Source organism: Grampus griseus, assembly GCF_964374135.1.
Source record: "Grampus griseus genome assembly, chromosome: 14".
NCBI classification, from domain to species: domain Eukaryota; kingdom Metazoa; phylum Chordata; class Mammalia; order Artiodactyla; family Delphinidae; genus Grampus; species Grampus griseus.
This window is the reverse complement of record NC_139008.1, coordinates 83,907,985-83,930,057: the sequence shown is the minus strand read 5'-3', so window position 1 is coordinate 83,930,057 and position 22,073 is coordinate 83,907,985. Positions and strand designations below refer to the sequence as shown.

Sequence of the window (22,073 nt, the reverse complement as noted above, 5' to 3'; positions counted from 1 at the left end):
AAAAAATAGTTGCTTCATGAAGACAAGAGGAGAGAATATCTTTATCAGCTTCAAGAATTTGTAGTGACCGATAACAGCAGGAATTGGAGGTTTCGATATGGACTGACAGAGTAAGTAAAGCCTGTTTGGGGTTATGAGAAGGCAAGCTAGATGGAATAATTCTTAATTTCCCTACCTTATAATTGATTTCTAAAGTAGCAGTAGGAGTGTTCTTTTGGATAAAGAGATTATGTTTTTATTAAGGGATAAAATGAATTCCAAAGCTCTAAGTTACAAATACCACAGTCTCTGGGGAGACATTCATTTTCAGAGGCAGGCAGGGCGAGAGTCACTTTGGAATTAGAGTGTTGTGCTGTTCTGTAAGCCAATTTATTTGAACCAAATGAAAGATGAATCACCCGCTCTTCAATATTTTCCTATTTATCGGAGCAGTTTTTGCCAAAGCTTTCTTGAACATTCTGAGTGTAGCCCTCTGTGTAAGGGCACAGCGCAGTTTATACACTTCAGCCACTAAGGAAAATTATGTTACAGTGAGAGATATGAAAAGGTCTAACCCAGATGAAGCGATTATTTAATAAAAACGTCCCCCAAGGTGGCTCAGATCTGTACATCATTTTGTGTGTGAAGGAGTTATTTAATTCCCCATTTTGTGCCAGCAGGAGGAATGTTCAAGGTTTTAGTGATTCTAAAAGAGTGAAAGTGTCACTTTAAATAATTCTCCGTCCCGAGGTGTATAATGTGCTTTCCGCAGTATCGAGTGGATTTGTTTGTGGTGTTGTTGTTTGGGTTTTAGTTTTCACCTTGTCGAGATTTATTTCAGTATCTCTAGTTTTCATTTTTCTTGCCCTCAACTGGAAATCTCTCAAACAATTGTCTTCCCTGTAGAAATCCATCAGGCTTTTGCGGCTCTTCAGGATATGATTTGGCCTATGCCAGGGGCAAACTGAAAGATTTTCTCTTTGCTGTGATCCTTAATCATTATGCTTAATTTGAGAGATTGAGGTTTCAGTCATTATGCCATGTTCCCGGCGTGTGTTCTCAGAGAACCGAGGAAAAACAGGCCCACGTTTTTTTCCATGAAGGCATCGCGCCCTCTAGCGGCTGAGTGCAGGAACTCGGCGAGGTCCGTCTCGGGCCGGGCGGATCTGCTTCCCGGGGATGGGGATGGGGATGGGGATGGAGATGGGGTCGGGGCCGGGGATGGGAATGGAACCGGACACTGGGGACCCCGGGACGGGGTTGGGGCCGGAGGCCGGGGATGGATTCGGGCCTGGGGACCGGCTGACCAGCTTCCCGGGACCCGGGACCAGCGACGGGGACGGTGTGGAGCCGGAGCCGGTGCCGGCTGCGATGACCTGCTTGCCGGGGCCGGGCCGGGCCGGGCCGGGCCGGGCCGGCTTGGCTCGGCTTGGCTCGCTTCGCCCGACGGCGTTGTCTCCGAGCGCGGGCTATCTAACTAACATCTCTGCCATGGTTATTGAAGCCAAAGCCACTGATACGAATTCTGTGCTTCCATGCCCACGATATTGGTATCACTTTTCTGAAAACAGTGCTTTTTGATATGAACGTATTCACCGGCACCCCTGGCTTTTGGTTCTAGCTTCCTTCCAATCTCTTTTTCATTTCCTTTCTTTTGCCAGTGTGGAAATAATGCCATTTATTTTCATACCCTTCTCCCCTTCGCCGTTTAGAAAACAGTGAAAGCTTTGGTAGTAGGTTTTTCCCACCAGCCATCTTATGAATTTTTCCCTGGGAGTAAAGAGCTCGTGCTCCCGTTCTCTCCAGGTGGAACTTGTTGGATTGAACAAGGCTCGTGAACAGTGCGTGAGCCGGCCAGCAAAAGCAGAAAATTTAATTTGCAGCGTCAGGAGCACCGTGGAGACAGTGAAATCTCATGTGTTTTCCCTTGATCTGGCGATCTTTGGGAACTTCGGCGTCCTGGCTATTTTTATGTTATCTGATTTTTAAAGTTTTATGTGCTTTCGAACTGATAACCTAAAGTTGAAATATTGAATCCCTATTCATAAATTTCTCAGCCTGTGTTTTACAAAGTTTAATTTATTTCCTTTCTGTTTGATTTGTGTGTGAGAGAGAGATGAAGAGTTAAGATTTTTTCCCCCAATTTTCTTTGCGTGGCCATTTTCACTCAGCTTTCTGCTTCCGTTGATCTCCCAGCCTGGCTATTTTTATCTATAAAATGAAACGAGAATAAAGAGAGGTTGATAATGTGTTTTTCACCCCCCAAACAATTTCTTTCTTTCTTTCTTTTTTTAAATTTCAGACAGCTGATAGTGATTTTGGAACTCTATAATCCCAATGCTGTTTATGATTATTTCGTGCATATTGCCTTAAAGTTGTGTGCAGATAAAGTTTCTGAAGTTCGGTGGATCTCCTTCAAGCTAGTAAGGAATCATGACCTTTTCTGTTTATGATTTTTAGAAAAAGGAATATTTATGTTTCTTCCATTTTAACTTTTTTATTTTTTCTGGGCTTAATTTGTCCATTTACCCATGAAAGCAGCTTTTAAGTTTTGAAATTAGGAACTGTATTATAGTTTTATCAGTATGTAAGATAGCTCTTTTGTTAAGCAGTATACTTGAGTGATGAAAATTGTGGATAAATCGCCTTATGTATGAAACTCTTTAAACAGTGGCTGAGTGTTTCTTTTCAACACAGATTGGGTTGACTCTCCAGCACGGTTTTGTGGAAAAGTAGTTAGTGAGCAAAAACTCCAGCAAAGAAAAGCCGAACCTGTTTTATGTGGGCTTGTACCAGCTGAATACTGAGGAAAAAAATTCTCATTTGAAAATATTTACTAAGGTACTCTGATGGTGCTAAAATTTTATAAAAATGACATGTTCTGAAAGGTAATGATTTAGTTGTTATGCAAGGGGACATTTTCTAAACTTTGGAATCTTAAGAATAATGTATTTTTCTAATGCCAGTCCCTTTTTACATTTCATTTTATGAAGGGTTTTATGGGTGTGAGTGTGTGTGTATCACCATATATTTAAACATCTTTTTTCCTCTGTATTCTAATGATCACTGTGACAAAAATGACTTTCTCGCGTGCTTATAAATTCGTCTTAAAGGTGGAAGGGTGCATCAAAATGTCTAGTTTCCGTGTAGAGTAGTAGTCATAATCCAAGTAGATGGCAGCATTCTAAATTCGCTCTTCTAATATTTTTCACAGGTTGTAGCAATTCTGCAGAAGTTCTATTCCAACAGTGAAAGTGCATTGGGGTTAAATTTCATCAATGAACTCATCCTAAGGTTCCGGCACTGTTCTAAGTGGGTCGGAAGGCAAGCGTTTGCTTTCATTTGTCAGGTTAGCAGGGCCTGGGGGGAGCATCTACCCTGACATACGTTTGCCGTGTGATATCAACACACAGCACCAGGCAAAGAATCTCAGCCCCGGAGGACTAGCCAGGAACCGGGGGAGCAGCGGACCGAACCCCCTTATCTCACAGGAGATTGTGACAAGCCAGTTTGGAAAAGGGACTTGCCCAGGGTTACCCAGCCCTTCTGTGCAGTCATCCTATGCATAGTGACTGAGCACCTACTGTGTGCCAGGCCTGCTCTAGATGCTGGGGACGGAAGAGGAACAACCCCCTGCTCGCCGGCACTTTCCATCCAGGTAGGTGGGGGCCAGGCCCAGACCGTGCTCCCGTCATGTCCAGCGCAGGGCTGCTCCTCACTGCGCCCGCCGCAGTAGGGAGGGAGGAAGGTGGGGTGAGGGGCACAGCAGTGGGGCAGCTCGGGGACCTTTCGTCTCTTTCAGGTGAAGGTCAACCCCTCAGATCGCCCTCTCTACTTAGCATCTTGGAAGTGAGGGCATGATTTATGTCTGGCTGGGGAGGACGGCTGTCATTTTGGATCGCCTCCATGTGCGGGGCATCTCGTCCTACACCTGCTCCTAACAGTAAGGTCTGCCAGGTGTTGAGCTCAGTGCACCCATGTACTTTTAGACCAGTTGTTCTAGCTGAAGGAGTTGGAGCCCAGAGAGGTTAGGTAACTTGCTCAGGGTCACCCAGGAAGTGTAAAGCCATGATTTTCTTTCTGCTGAACTGTTATTTTAACAGTTTTAACTTCTCCTCATGCACACGGTCTATCATATACAAAGGTAGAGGGAACAGTAGAATGAACCTGCACGTACTTGTCACCCGGCTTTGTCAGTAACACAGTAAATCTGTGATGGGGCTCTACCTGAGCCCTGGCCCCGCAGCAGCCCCCTTTCCCTCCCCCGGAACCACCCGGCCTCCCTACTGAGGAACTCACCAGGGCCCCCTGTAGGCCCGCAGGGGTATCACAGGGGTACTTTGGCCATCTACTTGCAGAAGGGCAGTAGGGGGCAGGGTCAGTGCCAAAGTCACAAAGCACAGGCCTGATACCACAGACTTTCATGAAGAAGTCAGTGCTGCCCACTATTTTGTAGAGAAAGGGTAAATGAGATATTTTTGCTTTTATTTTTAAATTCTTTTTCTGAGATTTAGACGATCCGCGATGAAACAGAAGGAAAAGGCACCAACTAATTTTGTTCGAGAAAAATCAGTTTTTTGGTGTGCCTTCATTAAAGCTTTAGAAAACCTACAATACCACAAACAAAAGGAGAGTGTCCTCAGCCAGGAGAACCTCCCGGTGGGCACATGGATCCCTGTTCAAATGCAGGGAGGCGTCGCAACCTGGAGATTGGGGGGCCGACTTTGTTACTTTGAAGCCTGGGTCTACTGCTTCCCTGCTGGGTGGCCTTGGGCGAAGCACCCCCTCCGCACGGCCTTTCCGTGTTCTGTAAGATGGAGTTCCCGGGGTACGGGCCTGCCTCCTGGTGTGGCCCTGAGGCTTCAGTGAGCTGACGCATCCGAGTAGCCAAGCACGGTGCCGGGAACCCGGAGAGCACTTACTACGTATCAGCTGCTGTTGTTACCCGGTAGTGGGAAGAGCTGCAGGATTTAGAATCCACATTCCTTCCTTGGAATCTCCACCTGCTGCTGCCTGTGGGTCTTGAGCCTTTGGGTGTCACCACAACATTGGACTCACCTGTAAAACTAGGCTCAGTCTGATTTCCATGGCCGGCTATGAGAATGAAATGGGAGAATCCACGTACGACTCTTTGTAAGTAGAGCAGCAGTAAATGCTAGCTGTTCACAGAGGGCCGGGCACTGAATTGGGGTCTGGGATTTGGCTGTCATGTGATAGGCGTGGTCCCTGTCCTCAAAGCCTGAGCTCTGGTGAGTAACAGGCGTGAAGGTTCCCAACCCTTGTTGGCGGGCGCTACGCTAGCCTTTGCAAAAATGGTTTGCCATCCCCATTGCTACTCCATGGTACAGGTGAGGAAACCGAGGCCCGGAAAGGTGAAGCCAGTTACTCACGGCCACGAAGCTAGAAGTGACCAGGTTAGGTTTTGAACCTGGACCTGTCTGACTCCAAAGCCTTTGACTTCCCCACCAAATATTACACCACTTGTACCCCAGTGCTTGGTAATGAATTATAAAAGTGTTAACTGTGTTTCTAACCAAATTCGGTGGTTGAGATTTTAAAATTCAGACACACACACACACACACACACACACACACACACACACACACACACACACACACACACACTCCTCAGACCAAAAGATCCTGAAATTACTTCTTTGGAATTACAGAAGTGGATGTTTCTAGAAAAACCGTGCTCATCACTATTGAAAAAGGTCTGTTTTCCGGCTCTGGCTTTCTCTTCATCACAGGCAGTGGTGAGCGAGGAGTGTATCCCTGTGGACCAGTTTGTTGAACACTTACTCCCCAGCCTTGTAAGCCTTGCATCAGATCCTGTGCCAAACGTAAGGGTTTTGCTAGCCAAAGCTCTAAAACAGACACTGTTGGAAAAGGGTACGCGGACCATTTTTCTGAGCTTACAGATTTTAAACTTCATCAGGCAGCAGCCAAATCTCCTCTTTAGGGAGTTGTGGCAAATTGTGTGGTAGCGTACTTCAGATCTACTATATAAATTTATATGTTAATTTTTTTGCATACGTTATGTTATTTATAAAATGACTAAGAATTAAGATAGCTCAGTTTTCTATTTAATAAACATACTGAAATGCAAAATATTACATAGTCTTCTAGAAATGAGGGAAACTTTTATAAACTTTAAGTTATGACAGAGACAGATTATGAAAGGTAGTCAATTTAAGCATTATCTATGGTCAGTTTTTAATCGTATTAATTTTGTGGTCAGTCAGAAAAAGTTTATACCCCAACCTAGTCAGTTATTTTAAACCTGAACAGGACTTAATATAAGACTGTGTCCCTTGTATAGTTCACGTCTACACCACATATTCGGGAGAACATCTCATCTCCTGCCCTGCGTAGCCCTTTGTTGCCACTTCCCTCCCATCCTCCACCCCATCTGTCCAGCAACCTGCTCCCCACTGCCTGTGTTCTGTGTTGCTAATTCTTTTGTACTGGAGGGAGGAAAAGATAATATTAAAAGATTTTTAGTTATAGCTGAAAAAATATGCATGCCTATTCTTAGAAGTTTGTCTTTAAAATTTAGGAAATACTCTTTGATTCAAGCAATTTTATCATTTTAAAGGACTTACTCTATGAAAAATGGTTTATTGTCCTGAGATGTGGTTTAAAAAAAAAAACCAAACCAGAGTATGTTTTTGAACACAGTTCACGGCACATGTGATTCAATTTCATGTCTTTTTCTCTTTAGTGTATTTTAGAAATGCCGGTAACCCTCATCTTGAAGTCGCTGAAGAGACTGTCTTAGCTTTGCAGTCCGACCGGAACCAAGATGTTTCCTTTTCTGCCACCCTAGAACCAAAGCGGCGGAATAGTATAGACACTACCATGCTAGAAAACCAGAATTAACCAGTCTGTGGTCACTCACAATCTGGTCATTTCATGTGTGGCATGTGCTGCTCACCATACCTTGAAGGGGAGCTGATTGTATCATACCTGCCCAGGGAGGACAGATTTCTGAAACTCTGATGTTGTTGTGTTCAAATGACCCCTTTCCCATCTGCACTCACGGGAACTACCGCTGGGATGGGCAGGAGTCCCAGGTGGCCCGGCCTGTGCTGCGCTCCTGTGCCCCTGCCTGCCTGATGAGGAAATCTGTTAAAAGGCTGCAGAACCAGGTGGCTCACTGAGGGTGGGGGTGGGGGGACCTCCATGGCATCAGACTGCCTGGGAGCGGTTTGTTTTCTCTATTACAGACTATATTATTTAACCCCCAGCCAACCCCTCCCCCCCAGAAATAAAGTACGTTATTAGAAGCTTTTAAGTCTTTGATGGACTTGTATATTTGGCTTCCCTCATGCTTTCCTATAAAATATAGTTTATGGTATTATTTTTAACTGAAATACTGTACATATGTAAATAACTCTTGACAGGAAGAAAATATATTAATGTAAGATTAGCTTCCTATCAGTGAACAGAACAAATACATCATTTAAATTTATGCTCCGCTTTGAGCTTTGCACTTTGGGCTGCAAATATAGCCCAATTTGTTTACTTTTGCAAACTGTGACGGTTAAAGAATCCGCTAAAGGCTGATTTATGGCGTCTTTCTGGTGTACCCAGTGTTGTACTTCTGTGGCGAGCTGTACTCGGAGCTTGTCCTCAAGCGCTCGCTCCCTCCTCTTCTTGCAGGAACTGTTTCCGTAAAGATAGGTACTGGCCTTTGATAGAGGCGTAAAGCAGAAAGATTTTCATTCTTATATGGATATATTATCATCTGTTTAAGAACCTGGGGGTGGGGGGAATTGATCACTGAGGTGCATGGATATTGACTTTATATCTGATGCTTTAGAATCTTAACAAAAAATAGGAAATCATAGTTCTGATCACTCTATATAGTTGGCCACAGATACCAGTGATTTGGGAGGTTAAATTGTGATACTCTTCACATCTAAGTACACAGGGCTTAGAGTTCGTGCTTTTAAAATTTAGACTAAGGGAAAGATACTCTAGAATTTAAACAGGTCTTGCATTAGTTAATAACTCAAGGCTCTATGAACAGTTGATTAAATTCTGCATACATGTAGGCTGAAGTTATTTTTCTTGTTTCTATTTGTATCTTCTCAAAGGCAAGCATAAGGGAAGGAAAGAACAGCCCCTTTGGGGTCCCAGAGCTATAGCTGCGAAGGGCGCGCCAGCTGTCTCCATTCTTCCCTTGGATCTTTTTCTTATCTTTCTTTTCTTTTTTTTAAAAGATAAAATTTCTGGAGCTATATATTGAATTTCCTGGTATACAGGATGTTTTCCCCTCCCCCAAATTCCACTGGGCTGACTCTTTAAAAAGAAAGGAAGGAATCTATACCGTGCCAAAGAAAATAAGGCACATGTATGAGAATTTCACATTGCAACCCAGGATAGCATTTTGACAACTTCAGCAAAGAGTGACGTTAATACATTGGAGACTACATAATGAGAAAAAAAAAAATCAATCTATCTTGTATTTAGTACTTGTCTAAAGTAAATAGACGGAGGTATTGTTTTGCTTCAGCAGCAAGCAATTTTTAATTTATTTTTATTGCCTAGAAATTGAGCTTATCATGTTAAAATCTGTTGATCTAGCAGCAAGTAGAATTACCCAACTGGAATCTTGTATTCTGTGCAGAGCTTCACTTTCCATTAAGGAAAAGACAAATCAGTTGGTGTTGTGATGTGTAGGATTTGCCTCCTGAATCAGATGTGCTGGTAGAGATTTGTTGAGACTCTTTGGTAAATAATCTAACCTTTAAATTTTCAGTTTATGTGTTAAAATTCCTCTATAATCTAATATGAACGCCTTTCCAGTGGAAAGCTATTTTTATGACTAACTTCTCTGCAGAAAGTATGTTGAAAGCTTGCATTTTATTCTTCGTTGGTAACAACAGATTTTCCCAAGCTTGTTCTGGTTGCCCTTGCTGTTCTCTCCTGTAGCTTCTCCACCAGTTTAGGTCTTCACGTATTAACTGTTCTTAGGTGCAGTGTTGAGTGTCTGTGATTTGACCACTGAAGGTAAGCTTCCTGTTTTCTTGAGCACTCGGCCTCCTCCGGTGAATTAATGGAAAAGCACGAGATAGTTTCTCACAGGTACAGCTGCCTTGAAAGGCATCTCAACAATAGAACCATCTCAGCTTTTCCCCAAGTGGACATTTCCTCCTTGCTAAGTGTTTTCATTAGCGCCTTTCTCATTTCAAGAATTCGAGAACGTTTTCAACATGGACGGATTTTGATGTAGCTTTGCAAATTTTCAGGAAGGTCTGTCTCCCACTTCCGGAGTGGCCAAGTATCAGGTTTTTTCACTGTCAAGTTGGGCCCAGATCGGCTTGAAAGGGGTCATATTTCTGCAATGTTGGTTTTTTCCTTCATGCTAAGAAATAACGATTTTTAAGCATGGCTAAAGTCTGCACTTTACCACCCTCTGTAGACGACGCATGCAAAGATGATTTAGAGCATTATTCACGCATAATTCCTACAGGTAGTTGGCCCCGAATTGTGCAATGATTGTATTTTAAACAGACATGGAGAGGAGGTCACAGTCGCCTAACAACGGCCACGAGCCGCCTCGTCTTCCGAGTTCAAGGAACTGACGGTGAGAGCAGTTCGGAAGCGGCGAGGAGGAGTCGGGGATGAGGCCGTGCTGGGTCTGCGGGGCGCGCGGCCTTGGCGAGGCCTCTGGTTGGGTCTCAATGCATCCTCCCAGTGTTTTAGAAGCGCCCGGGCCCTTTTCCCCTTATCGCAGACACGTCACCCGCGTCCACGTGGAGCCCCGCCTTGGTTAACGGCGGGCCCGTCGGCCCACTGCGGGCGCTGGTGGTTCGGCCGTCCCGGAGGGGCCGCCGCGGCGGGGGTGGCGATGACGCGCGGCGGGCCGGGCGGCCGGCACCCGGCGGCGGAGGCGGCCAGGCCGTCGAGGGGGCGCCCTTCGCCCAGACCCCGATGCGGGCGGGCCGGACGGGCGGGGGGCGGGCTCTGCCGTTCCGCGGCCCCTCCCCGCGCAGCCCCGCGCCCGAGGCCGGAGCCGCGTCGGGGACCCGCAGGCTGTGAGCCTGGCGCTCGACTTGGCCTCAGACGTCTTCGTCATGCAGGTGCTGCTGGAGGATTCCGGGGAGGTGTTCCCAGTGACAGGCTGCCGCAGCGACATGACGGTGCGGGAGCTCAAGGAGGAGCTGGACCTAATAGCCGGCATCCCCTTCAGCCTCCAGCGGCTCCAGTATCTGGACCAAGGCAGCCCCTGCCCGACCCCTTTCCCGGCCCCACGTACTCCCTCGACCCTCGACCCGGGGCGCCCAGTCCCCTCTGAACCCGCAGTGGGGGAAGGGAAGCCCGCCCAGAGGAGGACCCCCAGATGTCAAAACAAACCCCACCCCCGTGAAACCCCGGGTGGAAAAGCTAACCCTGGACACATAGGGATTTCCCAGCTCCAGAAAAGCCGAGCTTCACGTTAGACCTCAAATCTCCAGGCAGACCCTGTCCACAGCAAGACCCTAATCTGCAAGCAGACCCTGCCTGCGCTGGGACTCCAGGCCCAAAGCCCGCCGTCTAGTGTGGCCTGCCAACCTGAGCCCAGCCCTGTGCACGTCAGGACCCCAAGTCCCGAAACAGACGCTGCCGCCGCAGGGCCCTCCAACACCAGAACCTCAGATTCCCACGTCTTCATCAGGGACCCAAGTCCCAAAGCCAGCAGTGCCACACGAGACCTCCAGTCTGAAACGCCTGTCCTCAGCGGGACCTCACAACCTCGGGCAAGGCTGCTCATGTCAGGACCCAGATGGAATTAAACGTCAAGTCCCTGTGCTGGGCTGTGGGACACCAGAACCCCCAGCCCTCCAGCCAGCCACGTCCGTGCAAGGACCCCAAGTCCAGAACAAACCTGCCCAAGACTGAACCCCCAATCCCCAGGCTAACCATGTGACCATCCGAACCCCAAGTCCTCCCAGCAACCGTGTAGACTCAAGGACACTAAAGCCTTAAGCAAACTCTGCCCTCCTCAGGACCCCATGTCTCTCCACGAACCATATGCACGTTTGAACCTCAGATACAATCCTCAGGTGACCCCGGCTCACGACAGAAACCTAAGTCCCAGAGCGTGAAGCCTACTACCCAGATCATGACCCTAGACCCCAGAGCAGGTACATCCAATTCTGAGCCCCACTCTCTGCTTAACCAGTTGTGCACCTGAACCCCAATCCATCAGCCATCTCTGTCTACGTAAGGATGCCGGGGCTCAAAGTGAACTCCTCCCACATCTGGACCCCCAAATTCAAAGTTAACTCTGCCCACACCTGAAAGCTAGTTCCCAAGCTCACAATGACGACAGAAGAACCCGAAGCCAGGTGTCATCCGAAGGGCTCCAAGACATGAGATAAACTGCCCACACTAGGACCCCAAACTCAAGTCCAGTCTACCCATATCTGAACCTCCAACCTCCACAGAAACCACGTCCACACCGGCACTCCAAGGTTTAAGCCAGCCGTGTCTGTGTAAGGAAGCCAAAGTTCCAAACGAGCCTGGCCTACACGAGGGCCCCCAAACTCAAAGCAAACTCTGCTTGTAGTTGAAAACCCAAATCCCTTATCAACCTGATCCACACCAGAACCCCCAGCGCTAGACCAAACCCACCTATATCAGGACTCCAGATCTCGGAGCCGAACCTGTCACTGTCAGGACCCCCGAATCCTGGGGCAGACCTGTCTGCTTCCTCACCCCCGGTTGCCACACTACCCAGGCCTACATCAGACCCCCAAATCCCCAAACAAGTCCTGCCCGCAGAAGGACTCTGCATCCCAGAACAGACCCTTCCCATACCAGGACTCCCAGACAGAAAGCAAACCTTACCTTCATCAGAACCCCAATCCAGAGCAAACTCTGCCCTCATTGGGACCCCAAATCTCAAAACAAACCCTGTCCACGTTTGAACCCCGAATACTGGCACTGACCCAGTCCGTATCAGAACCTCGAATCTCAAGCTGCGCCCTTGTGACGTCAGGAGCTCAAAGCTCGCCCAATCGGAATCAAAACCCAGCGCCCAAAGCTCACTGTGACTGAATCAGGACCCCAAGGCCCCCTGTCCAGACAGATCCCATGGGGGAGGCACCCCGTGGCGGGCAAGGGCCCTAGAGCCCCATCTCTCCCTCCATCGGTCTCCTTCCCTCGGCCTGAGGACCTGGCTGTCCCGATCCGATCCCTACAGTATTTAGCATATGAGAACAGGATCAAAGTCCCCAGGCTCCAACATCTCCCCACCCAGTTGAAATCAATGCAAAAACACTTCAAGAAAAATGAAGATATAAAAAACTCTCTGGTCTGCTGCACAGAGAAAGTGAACGGCCAATATTGCAGAGAGATGGCAGTTATACTGCAGGGACCGGGAAGCCATGGAGACAGAGGTCTGAAAGCAGCTGGTCTCCATGAGAATCGTGTTCCCAGGCCCTGCGCTTCCGGGGCTCAGTTTCCTAATCTGTAAAGCAGAGCCCTGTGAGCTCTAGGATTCTCAGTGCCGTGTCCCCCTTTAGGCAGAAGTGACTCGGGAGACTCAGAAGGTATATTGAAGGCCCAAATCCTTTCCTTTGCCCTCTTGGAAATGGGTTAAGCATTTTTCATGATATGTTTGCTTTGCTACAGGGGTATTTGGAAGAGCTTTGGAGCCTTTTTGAGGCTTTATCTGGAAAGAGATGTACCTGTGCTTAATGTGTTAAAAGTGAAGTGAGCTGTGGAAGAACTTAGTAAGAGTTCCAAAACAAGTAATTCGAAAATTACGTGTCCTGAACTACGGGTGTCCGGCACCCCTAATTTATTTTTGCCGATGAGCTATGCTGAGCAATAAATTCAAGAAAGCTAAGAGGGAATGAAAGGGATGGAGTGGCTTAACACTGATGTCACAATCCTATCACTCAGCAAGCACTTAGCAACTGTGAGAAGCTTGACCTCTCTCAAGCTTGGTTGCCGTCCTTCCTGTTGACGGCAAACGAGAAGGAGAGAAGGTACAGCACGTCAGTAGAAGAAATTTGGGCTTCTGCTGATGCATAACCAGCCTGATGCCTCTTTACCCACCTCAGAGGTTGCCAGGGAGGATCAAATGAGATAATGAGTGTGAAAACCCTGAGAGACACAAGTCTAAAGGGGGTGAACATCTTCCTGGAGGCGGGTCACCTTTCCACATCTGTTGTCAACTCTAATAATTTATTTAGCCGGTGGTAATGAGTATTTGTCTAAGGTGAAGGCGGTTGCTGCCTGCCTGTAAAAGGAGAATGTGCTCTGATTTCTCTAAGAGCTGTTTAGCATGTGTGCACCGTGCTCTTGTGTTTCTCAGGGAAACACAGCCTTGCTCCATTTTTTTCAAAGTTGTTAGGAAGTCTTCGAGTTGTCTTACTTAGGCAAATGACTGATTATTCTCTGTGTCAGAACCACAAATAAGACCCTAATTAACAGATTTGCTAATCACTATTCCGCGTTTACATCCACCATCTGGAGTTGCTGGGGACTAAAAGGTACCAGCAAAATCTAGAGTGAGCATCACATGGCGGCCGAGGAAAGGCAGGTCTGGAGTCCCAGCGTTGCCGTTCGCTGGCCGTGCGAGCCTCCGTCCGCTCCTGCAGCACATGGAGAGGACGAACTTGGCTCGTCGTGAGGTTTAGAGCATGTGGGTGCTGGGTAATGGCACTTAGAAATCACTCAATCATGAAACCAAAAAACTCATGAATTCTACTCGGAATAAATGATAATCCAACCTGGGCAGAGTTGAGAGGTTCCATTCTTGGCACTGCTTATTGGAGATAACAAATGACTCTGTTATCGTTCATCTAGGTTACAGGTGGCCATGAAGGAAGAAGTGTGTGTCTTTTAAAAAGTAAACTAAAAACAACTGCATTTTTCTTAAAATTTTCCACAATCCTCTTCTACTAATCTGACGGTCTGCCCCAAAGGGTCTGAATTTAGGAAGTGTGAGTGGATCCACCCCCCGACCCCCATTCTTTCATATGAGGAAGGGGCTGTTTGGGGAGAACCTCCCCAACAGAGAAAGGATCTCTTCCATCCCACGTCACTGAGACGCTTATGTTACCATAGGGTCTCCACTGGGGCAATTTTGTCCCCCAGGGGCCATTAGGCAACATCTAGAGACATTTCAGTGGTCACAATTAGGTGAGTGGGCTACTGCCATCTTGTGGGTAGAAGCCTGGGATGCTGCTAGACGCCCTGCAATGCCCAGGACAGACCCCACAGCAGAGGGGCATCTGGCCCCAAATGTCAGGAGTGCCAAGGTTGAGAAACGCTGCCACAGACTACAATTTGAAAGATCCGACAAATTTTTGTCATTATTACCTCTTTAAGCAAACTGATGATAACATTAACCAGAATTAGTTAGTATCTTAGTTTAACATCTATAACTTATATAACCGCATTGCACCACATCTGTAATACACAGTTACTTCAAGTTCAAGTAGCTCTACTTAGGGTTTGCCTCCTGAAATGACTTTTATTCACTCATGTATTTTTTTTGCCATAGGTCAAGTTACAATTACAGAATCTTATAAATCGTTGCCTTTTTTTTTTTCTTTTGGTTTGGCTTCTCTTTGAGCTAAGCCAAATTAATTTTCTAAAAAGCATCACTAACCACAAACAGACGGATGTGGGGTCATCAAATGAGAGTAGCGCTCGAGGCTCTCAAATTATCCTTGTGATACCCAAGGTCAGGTAATCTCTTAACTAAACCAATGTAACAGTTTATCTTTAATGCCCGATTTTTCTTTTTAAAGAAAAAAATCATTCCCTGGAGGAATTTTGATGGATGACGCTACGCTGAGGTGCCACGATGTTGTTCCTGGTGGGATTATTTCATTACGTATCTGGCATTATGATGGATGGACGGAACTGGTTTTGGCGGCTGTGGAAGGGGATTCCAGTAAGGTGTTTTCATGCTTCTTTAAATGGATATTATACTTCATGAACCAGCTGTAAATTGTGTGTGTGTGGGGGGGGGGATTCACTTAGTCTTTAATATGAATATTTGGGTAAAAGTTTCAGAGTAGAGGGAAAAGATAACAAGGACTCATGTCATCATGATCAAGTCGAGTGTTGCCATTTGCCGTTTGGCTTTTGCGATTTCACTGCGTCCACGTAGCTGTGACTTGTAACCCACTCACCGTGCCCCAAAAGGAGCCAGGGCAGCACGTTTTCTATTCACGTGTCTACTCTGTAAAGTTGAAAACCTAAGTTAACAGTGGAGAATGCCAGATCACTTGGAAACGTGTGGCCCAGAGTGTTCAATGCTGCAAAAAATCCTCTGGGGGGGTCTGCTCTCACCCAAGGGGGAGAGACTTGGAAACACAGTGGGTGCTGTTAACTCTTGGCCAGGCCTTGAGCTGGGTGCTCAGCTGGGCTCTGGGGTGGGAGTTGGGAGGCAAGAGGAGGAAATCAGGGTGTCTACCCAGCAGTGAAGATGAATCATTCAGACACAAGGGGACAAGTGCGCGTTCTTTCTGGAAAATAAATTCGGATGAGAAGCTATGAGCTTGTGGAGGAGAGAGAGTTTACTTCTGGCTGGGATGGGGGTCAGGGAAGGCTGGGTGCGGGAGGGGCACTGGGATTAGGTCTGGGAAGGGGGAGTGGGCTCGGGGGAGGGGGGGCCAGGACCTGCTGCCCTGGAGCCTGAGCCTTAGAAGGAAGGGCGGGGCCCTTCCTTGCATAATCCTCTGGTTCCTTCCTGCTTTTCTCCTCTTCCCCTGCCTTCCCTTGCTTCCCCCTCTGGCTCTGTGTCCGTGCCTAGACTTTCTGGCTCTTGCTCTGGACATGGGTGATGGGTGAGTCCCTCCTCTCTTGAGCCAGAATTGCTGTCACCCCGCTGGGGGCCCCTCACATCCCGCTTCGCCCCACACCGGATGCTGCACATCTGCGACCGGGTTCCTATCTGTCAGAGCCCGTCTGTAGTCCGTAGTCGTCCTCCTGTGCTCAGAGCCTTAATTCTCCACGTGATGATTATATCCCGGGGCTGTTATTCACCTGGGAGCAGAGTTCAGAGTGTCCCAAAAGTTAATGGAGACAATGGGCCCAAAAATAGACCGGAAGGCCAGGATCCATCACATCTCCAGAGACGCCTGTGCCCCTCTGGGGAGGCCGTTCCGTGTCGGCTGGGGTCTTCCTTCAGAGCCGTAACCCCCTTCCTCTGGACACCCAGAAAAGCTATTTTCTCTCTTCAAAACATGGACAGGAAGAATTTCCTGCCTCCCGAGCCTGGCTGATGGTAAATTCGTATTTCCTGGACGTGTAGAGAGAGTTACATGTCTTCCCCTGGCTCGTTTCCAGCTCCTCCGCTCTGATTCCATCACCAGCCTGCGTGTGGCATCCAAGCAAACTTTTCCTCCAGTGTCCCATCACCCACCAGCCAGGGGTATCTGCACTTCTGAACTCACCCAGACGCACGTGCGTGACTCTGTTTACCTCGCCCAGCTGTCTTGCCTCGGTGTTGCCGAAGATGCTTTCCACCGAACAACAGATTCGCAGCATTTTGATGACAAGCAGTGGAAGAAGTGGATTTCTCAGAGAGCGTTCATGGCGCTGTATGTTGCCTCACACAGGGGTCGCTCGGAGGCTGTTCAGTACCTTCTAGAACACGGTAATTCTGATAGCAGCCGAGGACATTCAAGAGTGGGGTTCTTTTGAGGGCAAGGGGGACACAGCGGCTTGCCTCCTGGTCCCTTCAGTAATGGTTTCCTGGACCCAAGTTTGTCAGCCACCAATGGAGGTCCCCATCGGGCCACTCAGTCCCTGTCTGAGGGGGTCTTTGGACGTGCTTATCGGAGGCTGTGTCCTCTCTCTTGCCAGGGGCTCAGGAAGACGGACCTTTCAGGACACCAAGCCACGGGGCTTCCTGGTTTATTGCGTCCGACCAGACACTCCGCTGGGGATATTCCCATCCTGTTTGTTATTTCTTCCCACCCGAAGTCCCGTTTCTGCGGTGGTCCGAGGGGTCTAGCCCCAAACCAGCATCCCTGCCTTGGTGGTTAGCAGGCTAGCCAGTCTCCTTTCTCCAAGCTCTTTGAATTTGCCCCAAACCCTCTTTTCATCTCTCCTCCACCAAGGGGCAATTACTCTCACTCTCTCTCTGTCCATAGACATAGAAGCCTTAGCCTGCCTTGTCTCCGAGTTAAAGGGCTTTGCATGAGGTTCTGTGGGAGTACGTTTTATCTTCCCTGGATGTAAAGTATTTTTGGGAAAAGAGGCCCACGGATTGAGGTGTAGACCTTTCACCAACAGTAGACGGTTGCAGACATCCCAGGCCACTGGCTTCCTCGGGAGAAAGGAAGAATGTGGTATTTGGTCAATGGTTTGGGGCTCAGGAGGGGGCCTCATCTGAGGGTTTCCCATATCAACTAGCCTCCAAGTTAGACCTCCTTCCCAGCCTTCGGCCTTGAGCCCAGGCTCTCTGTGTTGCTTCCCCCACTTCCACCAACCAAGCTGGGAAAGCATCTCAGATGCTCAGACAGGATGCTGGGGCCCCACGTCTGTGATGGGTAGAGGTTTTTCTGACTCTTCTCCTCTCCTTCCTCCACTGTTTTCTGCACTTCTCCTGTTGTAAGATGAAATATGGGCTTTTCACAACCCAGCAGTCCGTTAGGCTCATAAAAAGTCATTTTCCCTCTGATGGAACTGTGATGTATTTGAAAGCACCAGTTAAAAAATTACAGCCAGCTTTGCAAAGTTTTCTGTCCTTTGCAGACAGTGGCTCTGAAGAGGCGCCAGGGCTGAGGCTAAGTGTTGTGAAAACCTATTTAAAACTACCTCACTGACCAGCCATAGCTCATAAACACTGGCTCCCGAAATGTCAACTGCATGTAATTGAATTGCCTTGTTTTCTGTGTCATGATATCTGTTACCCACTATTTGATTCAATTCAACAAGTCCGTATGGGACACCTGTCATTAGCCCATCCATCTGCAGGAGGCAGTGAGGAATTCAGCTGAAGTGAAGTCTGTCCATGAGTCAGGCTGCCCATCATCTGTCATTTCCCAGGCACCTGTCTTCTCCAGGCATCGTGCTACGTGCCGGGGATGAAAACAGCCGTGATCAAAACAAGTGTGTTTTCTGCCCTTGTGGAGTTTATGAAGGGAAGTCAGCAAATTATTACAAATAATTAATTCCATGGTCAGTCGTGCGTGGTGTGTTCTGGAGACGCAGAATGTCTGCTGAACAAATGCAGGGGGTTTTGTGGGGAGGAGGGCTAAGGAAGGTTTTCCCGAGGAAGTGAATGAAACCTCAAAAAACATAGAGTTAGCCCAGGAGAAAAAAAAAAAAAAGGATGAGAGTGTTGTTAGCAAAGGGAATGGCATATGCAAAGATCCTGGGGCAGGATAAGGGAGCAGGTATACTGACGGAATAAAGCCAGAAGGCTGGTGTAAGCGGAGCATGGGCGGGCGAGGAAGATCACGGAGGCGAGTAATGCTGGAGTGATAAGGGGGGTGGGTGGGTGAGACAGAGCAGTAAAGACCTAGAACATCGCCCCAAGGGTGGTAGATGCCAACAATGGGATTTGAGTGATGAGAGTGGTACAGGCATTGCAGGAAGGTCATTGGCTGCTGTAAGAGAAGCATGGGGTGGGGGGGAAGGCAGTGCTGGATGCGGGGTGGGAGGGGGGAGATGCAGCAGTGCCCCCCTCCGTGCACTCGGTTATTCGTTCTTCCAAGCATTCCTCTCCCAGCCTCGGCCCTTCCCATGCTTCTCTTCTTGAACGGGTTTCCAGAGGGTTGGCTCCTGCCGGCAGGGGGCCCTCCCTCAGCCAACTTTCTTATTTCCCAGGTGCCAACTGTCAGGGCAGATCCCCCGTGGGCAGGACGCCCCTGCACGTGGCTGCAGCCATGAGCCGGCTGGACTGTATCAGCCTCCAGCTCAACTATGAGGCCTCCATCAATGACAGAGATACCAAGGGGGAGACGCCCATGTCCCTTGCCTGCCGCCTGAACTGCGGCCAGAGCAGGCGGTGGATGTTCCTCTTCTACTGGATGGTGAAGCTGGGGACAAAGGACCCGATGGACCCTGTCGTGAACAAGGCTTTTCAGAGAGTCAAGGCCGGGTTTGGATCCAAGAAGGAGAACAAAACGTAGCTCCACCTGGGAATGTTTGCATGTCAGCTCTGACTTGGGGTAACGTTCCTGAGTTCAGATCCACGGTGGCCAGTGGCTCTGGGTTAGCAGGAAGGCCGGGAAACGTGGCAGTTCCTCTGAATCAGATACGAAACCATCTGTCCTATTTGCAAATGACTTGAGGAGGGTATTGATGGAAGTGGGTGAGTTTGTGTTCATTTCCTAAATCCATCACAGACCTAATGGGCTCCCATGCCAGCCTTTAATTTTGAGCTATTTGTTCATTGTATCCAGTAACGCTGCTTGGGGTGATGGGAACCAATTACCTTCTCTCCGGTCTGGACACCATCTAACACATTGGCATAATAGGGGTAATAGCCGTGATGAGAGTAGCTCTGTTGTTACAGTACAAAACCAGCGCAGGCAAACGTCACCAGGTCGTGGGCAGTGTGACCTGTGAATTTCAGTTTGTAAAATCCATGGCACTAGATGCTCCCTAAGCCAGCAATGTTCCAGAAGTTTTCCTGAACCTTCCTGGAGGGGTCTGCTGCCTGAGTCTGAGGTGGGCTGGGGGAAGAAGCCAGGCTGACCTGGGGGGCATCTAAGAGCTTGGTTCTCCACAGGGGCGCCTGGTTACTCTTGGTGAAAGGTGATAAGCTGGCACTGGATTTGGAGGAGACGGTGTGAAAGGTGGTGAGCTCGTAAGGGAGAGGATTCGAGCTGGGAGCTGCTTTTTTCCTTTTGTCCCATCCCCAGAGGTCCCAGCACCCCCCTCCCGCTAGCTTTCTCCTTTCCTGCTAGAACTGGGGTAGCTCCAGCATCCCTACTGTGGGGCAGTGTCTATGCTGAACTCTGGGCTCGACACCCACAAAAGCTGCCCTGTGGGTGTGGGAGCCGAGAGGGAGGGCTGAAGGCTGGGGCGGACTGACACGCACACCCTTGTCTGAGGGGGGCACCGTGACTCAGCTGCAGCAGAAAGGCGAGCCAAAGGCAGCTAGATCTTTGCAGAGCTTCCCAGAGCTGGAAACCTGGCTTGTTGATCTAAGCCCTGATTTTTCTTTCTTTTTTTTTTTTTTTTTTTGCGGTACGCGGGCCTCTCACTGCTGTGGCCTCCGGACAGGCTCCGGACGTGCAGGCTCAGCGGCCATGGCTCACGGGCCCAGCCGCTCCGCGGCATGTGGGATCTTCCCGGACCGGGGCACGAACCCGTGTCCCCTGCATCGGCAGGCGGACTCTCAACCACTGCGCCACCACGGAAGCCCTAAGTCCTGATTTTTAAGCGTTGGCTTGAATTATGTTAAGGTCGGCGTACGGAACAAAAGAAGTAGGAGATTTGAGGCACATGGCTGGGACTGCCAACCATCGTCAAACTAACTCATTTCACTGGGGAAACGGGTAGAAGCAACCTAAGACTCACTGGAAATTTCCCCAGCTCTGAAGCCACAGGGCGGGAATGGCCATGAGTGTTGCCGGGTGGGAAGTGTTGTCCACCCTTCCACCCGTGGCCACACATGTTTCTCTGAAGCCCTATATCCTGACACAGCTTCCGGAGTCAGTCTGTGTGGCAACAGTCTCTCGACCGTTGAAGTTCTGTTTTTTAAGGTGCTGGAAAATGGCCCTGTATCCCGGCCGCCCTTCTTTCTGACTTACATCCCAAGAACTGGATTCCGCTTTTGCATTAATTGGCCGCATTTCCCGCTGTCGTGGCAAGTAAGAGCCATGCTGGTGACGTGGCTTTACACTCAGTGGACGTGGCTGGACCCAGCTCAGCGATCTGTTTGACAAATAATAATCAGGAAAAAAACATACAGCTCAGCATCAACAATATCAAAACTGAGATCTTGTTTGTGGCAGACGTTCTCCAAAGTCAATAGGCAGATATTAAATAACCTTATCCAGCAGGGTCAGTTCATTTAGCTAATGAGGTGTGTTGGCAGGGGGACCTGGGCACCCTTTTAACTTAACAAGTGGTGTGACTCAGAGTCATGTGTTTTCCAGGAGCTTTGCTCTGCTGTCTTTATTGTTAGCAGAGCCAGCTGCCTGACATTTGTCCCCCAAACTTTGGAGGGAAGCCCTCTGTCTTTGTCACCCCTAATTCAGCTAAACACTTGGCCGGCAATTGGGTGAGTTCCAAACTCTCCGTGGTGACATTTTGCTCGGTCTGTGGCAGGGTCATTGAAACAGTCCTGTAGGTCCTGGGGGCTCTTCCTTTTAGACGATCTTAACATTCTAGCCGTTATATTCAAACAAGCCTGTATCACCTGTTCAATAAAATATGTCCATAGCCTCAGAAGAGTTGATTTGCAATTGGTTGCCATCACCTTACACTTTGCAGAAAATTACATTCAACATTTGAAGTTTTTTGGGGTCATGCTTTGGAGCCAACAGACATGTTTTTTTTTTTTTAATTGGGGTAGAGTTGTTTTACAATGTTGTTTTAGTTTCTGCTGTACAGCGAAGTGGAGTTCCCTGTGCTATACAGCAGGTTCTCATTGTCTATTTTATACATATTAGTGTCCATTTTTTTTTAAAGGGGTTGATCTCAAACGGTTTTGTAGGACCCTGAAATCCTTTTAGGCCCGAGGTATCGGGGATGGTCTTTTGTGGTGAAGCAGCGGTGGTCTGCCATCACCCAGGTGGGCCTCACCTCCGTGTGGAGAGGGACAGGCTTCGTCTCGGAAAGGAGCTACTGTCAGTTGTCTGAGTATAATATCCATCGCCCTCCTCCTTATTGTGTATCTCCCATGAAGCTGGACTCTCAGTTGCCAGCGTGGAATTGCTACTGGAGTAGTGTGGACACACAGGGCTTGGACCCCAGATTGCATCTTGGTGGCTCTGCCCTGTGGCCTTGGGCATGTTCCCTACTGCTCTGAGGTACAGGAGGTTGGAGGGTGGTCATGGGGCCTGGTCCCTAAGGTTGTTGGGAGGGCCTGGGAGGTAGGAGGTACTCAGTACATGCTAGCTCTTCTCGTCTGAGAGCTGGACTGAAGACTCCTTCTGAAGTCATGGGCTCAA

The 22,073-nt window shown here is 48.6% G+C and overlaps 2 protein-coding genes across 2 annotated transcripts in view; both read left to right on the top strand.

The window, feature by feature from the left end:
* LOC309832788 (serine/threonine-protein phosphatase 4 regulatory subunit 1-like) overlaps positions 1-7,239 on the top strand; it is a gene marked incomplete at its 5' end in the record, with an annotated part of 65,186 nt that extends 57,947 nt beyond the window's left edge. The window contains 5 exon segments of the mRNA XM_082670754.1: positions 10-110; positions 2,282-2,402; positions 3,194-3,328; positions 5,730-5,871; positions 6,704-7,239. Coding sequence (XP_082526880.1) covers positions 10-110; positions 2,282-2,402; positions 3,194-3,328; positions 5,730-5,871; positions 6,704-6,861 — 657 coding nt within the window. The 3' untranslated portion in view covers positions 6,862-7,239.
* Positions 7,240-9,611: 2,372 nt separating this feature from the next.
* ANKRD60 (ankyrin repeat domain 60) lies at positions 9,612-19,079 on the top strand (the record flags this gene model as incomplete). The annotated part of the gene is made up of 5 exons (XM_082670751.1): positions 9,612-9,660; positions 9,889-10,209; positions 14,759-14,889; positions 16,429-16,594; positions 18,775-19,079. 5 exons carry the CDS (start codon positions 9,612-9,614, stop codon positions 19,077-19,079), a joined length of 972 nt encoding a protein of 323 aa, XP_082526877.1.
* Between the last annotated feature and the right edge of the window lie 2,994 nt (positions 19,080-22,073).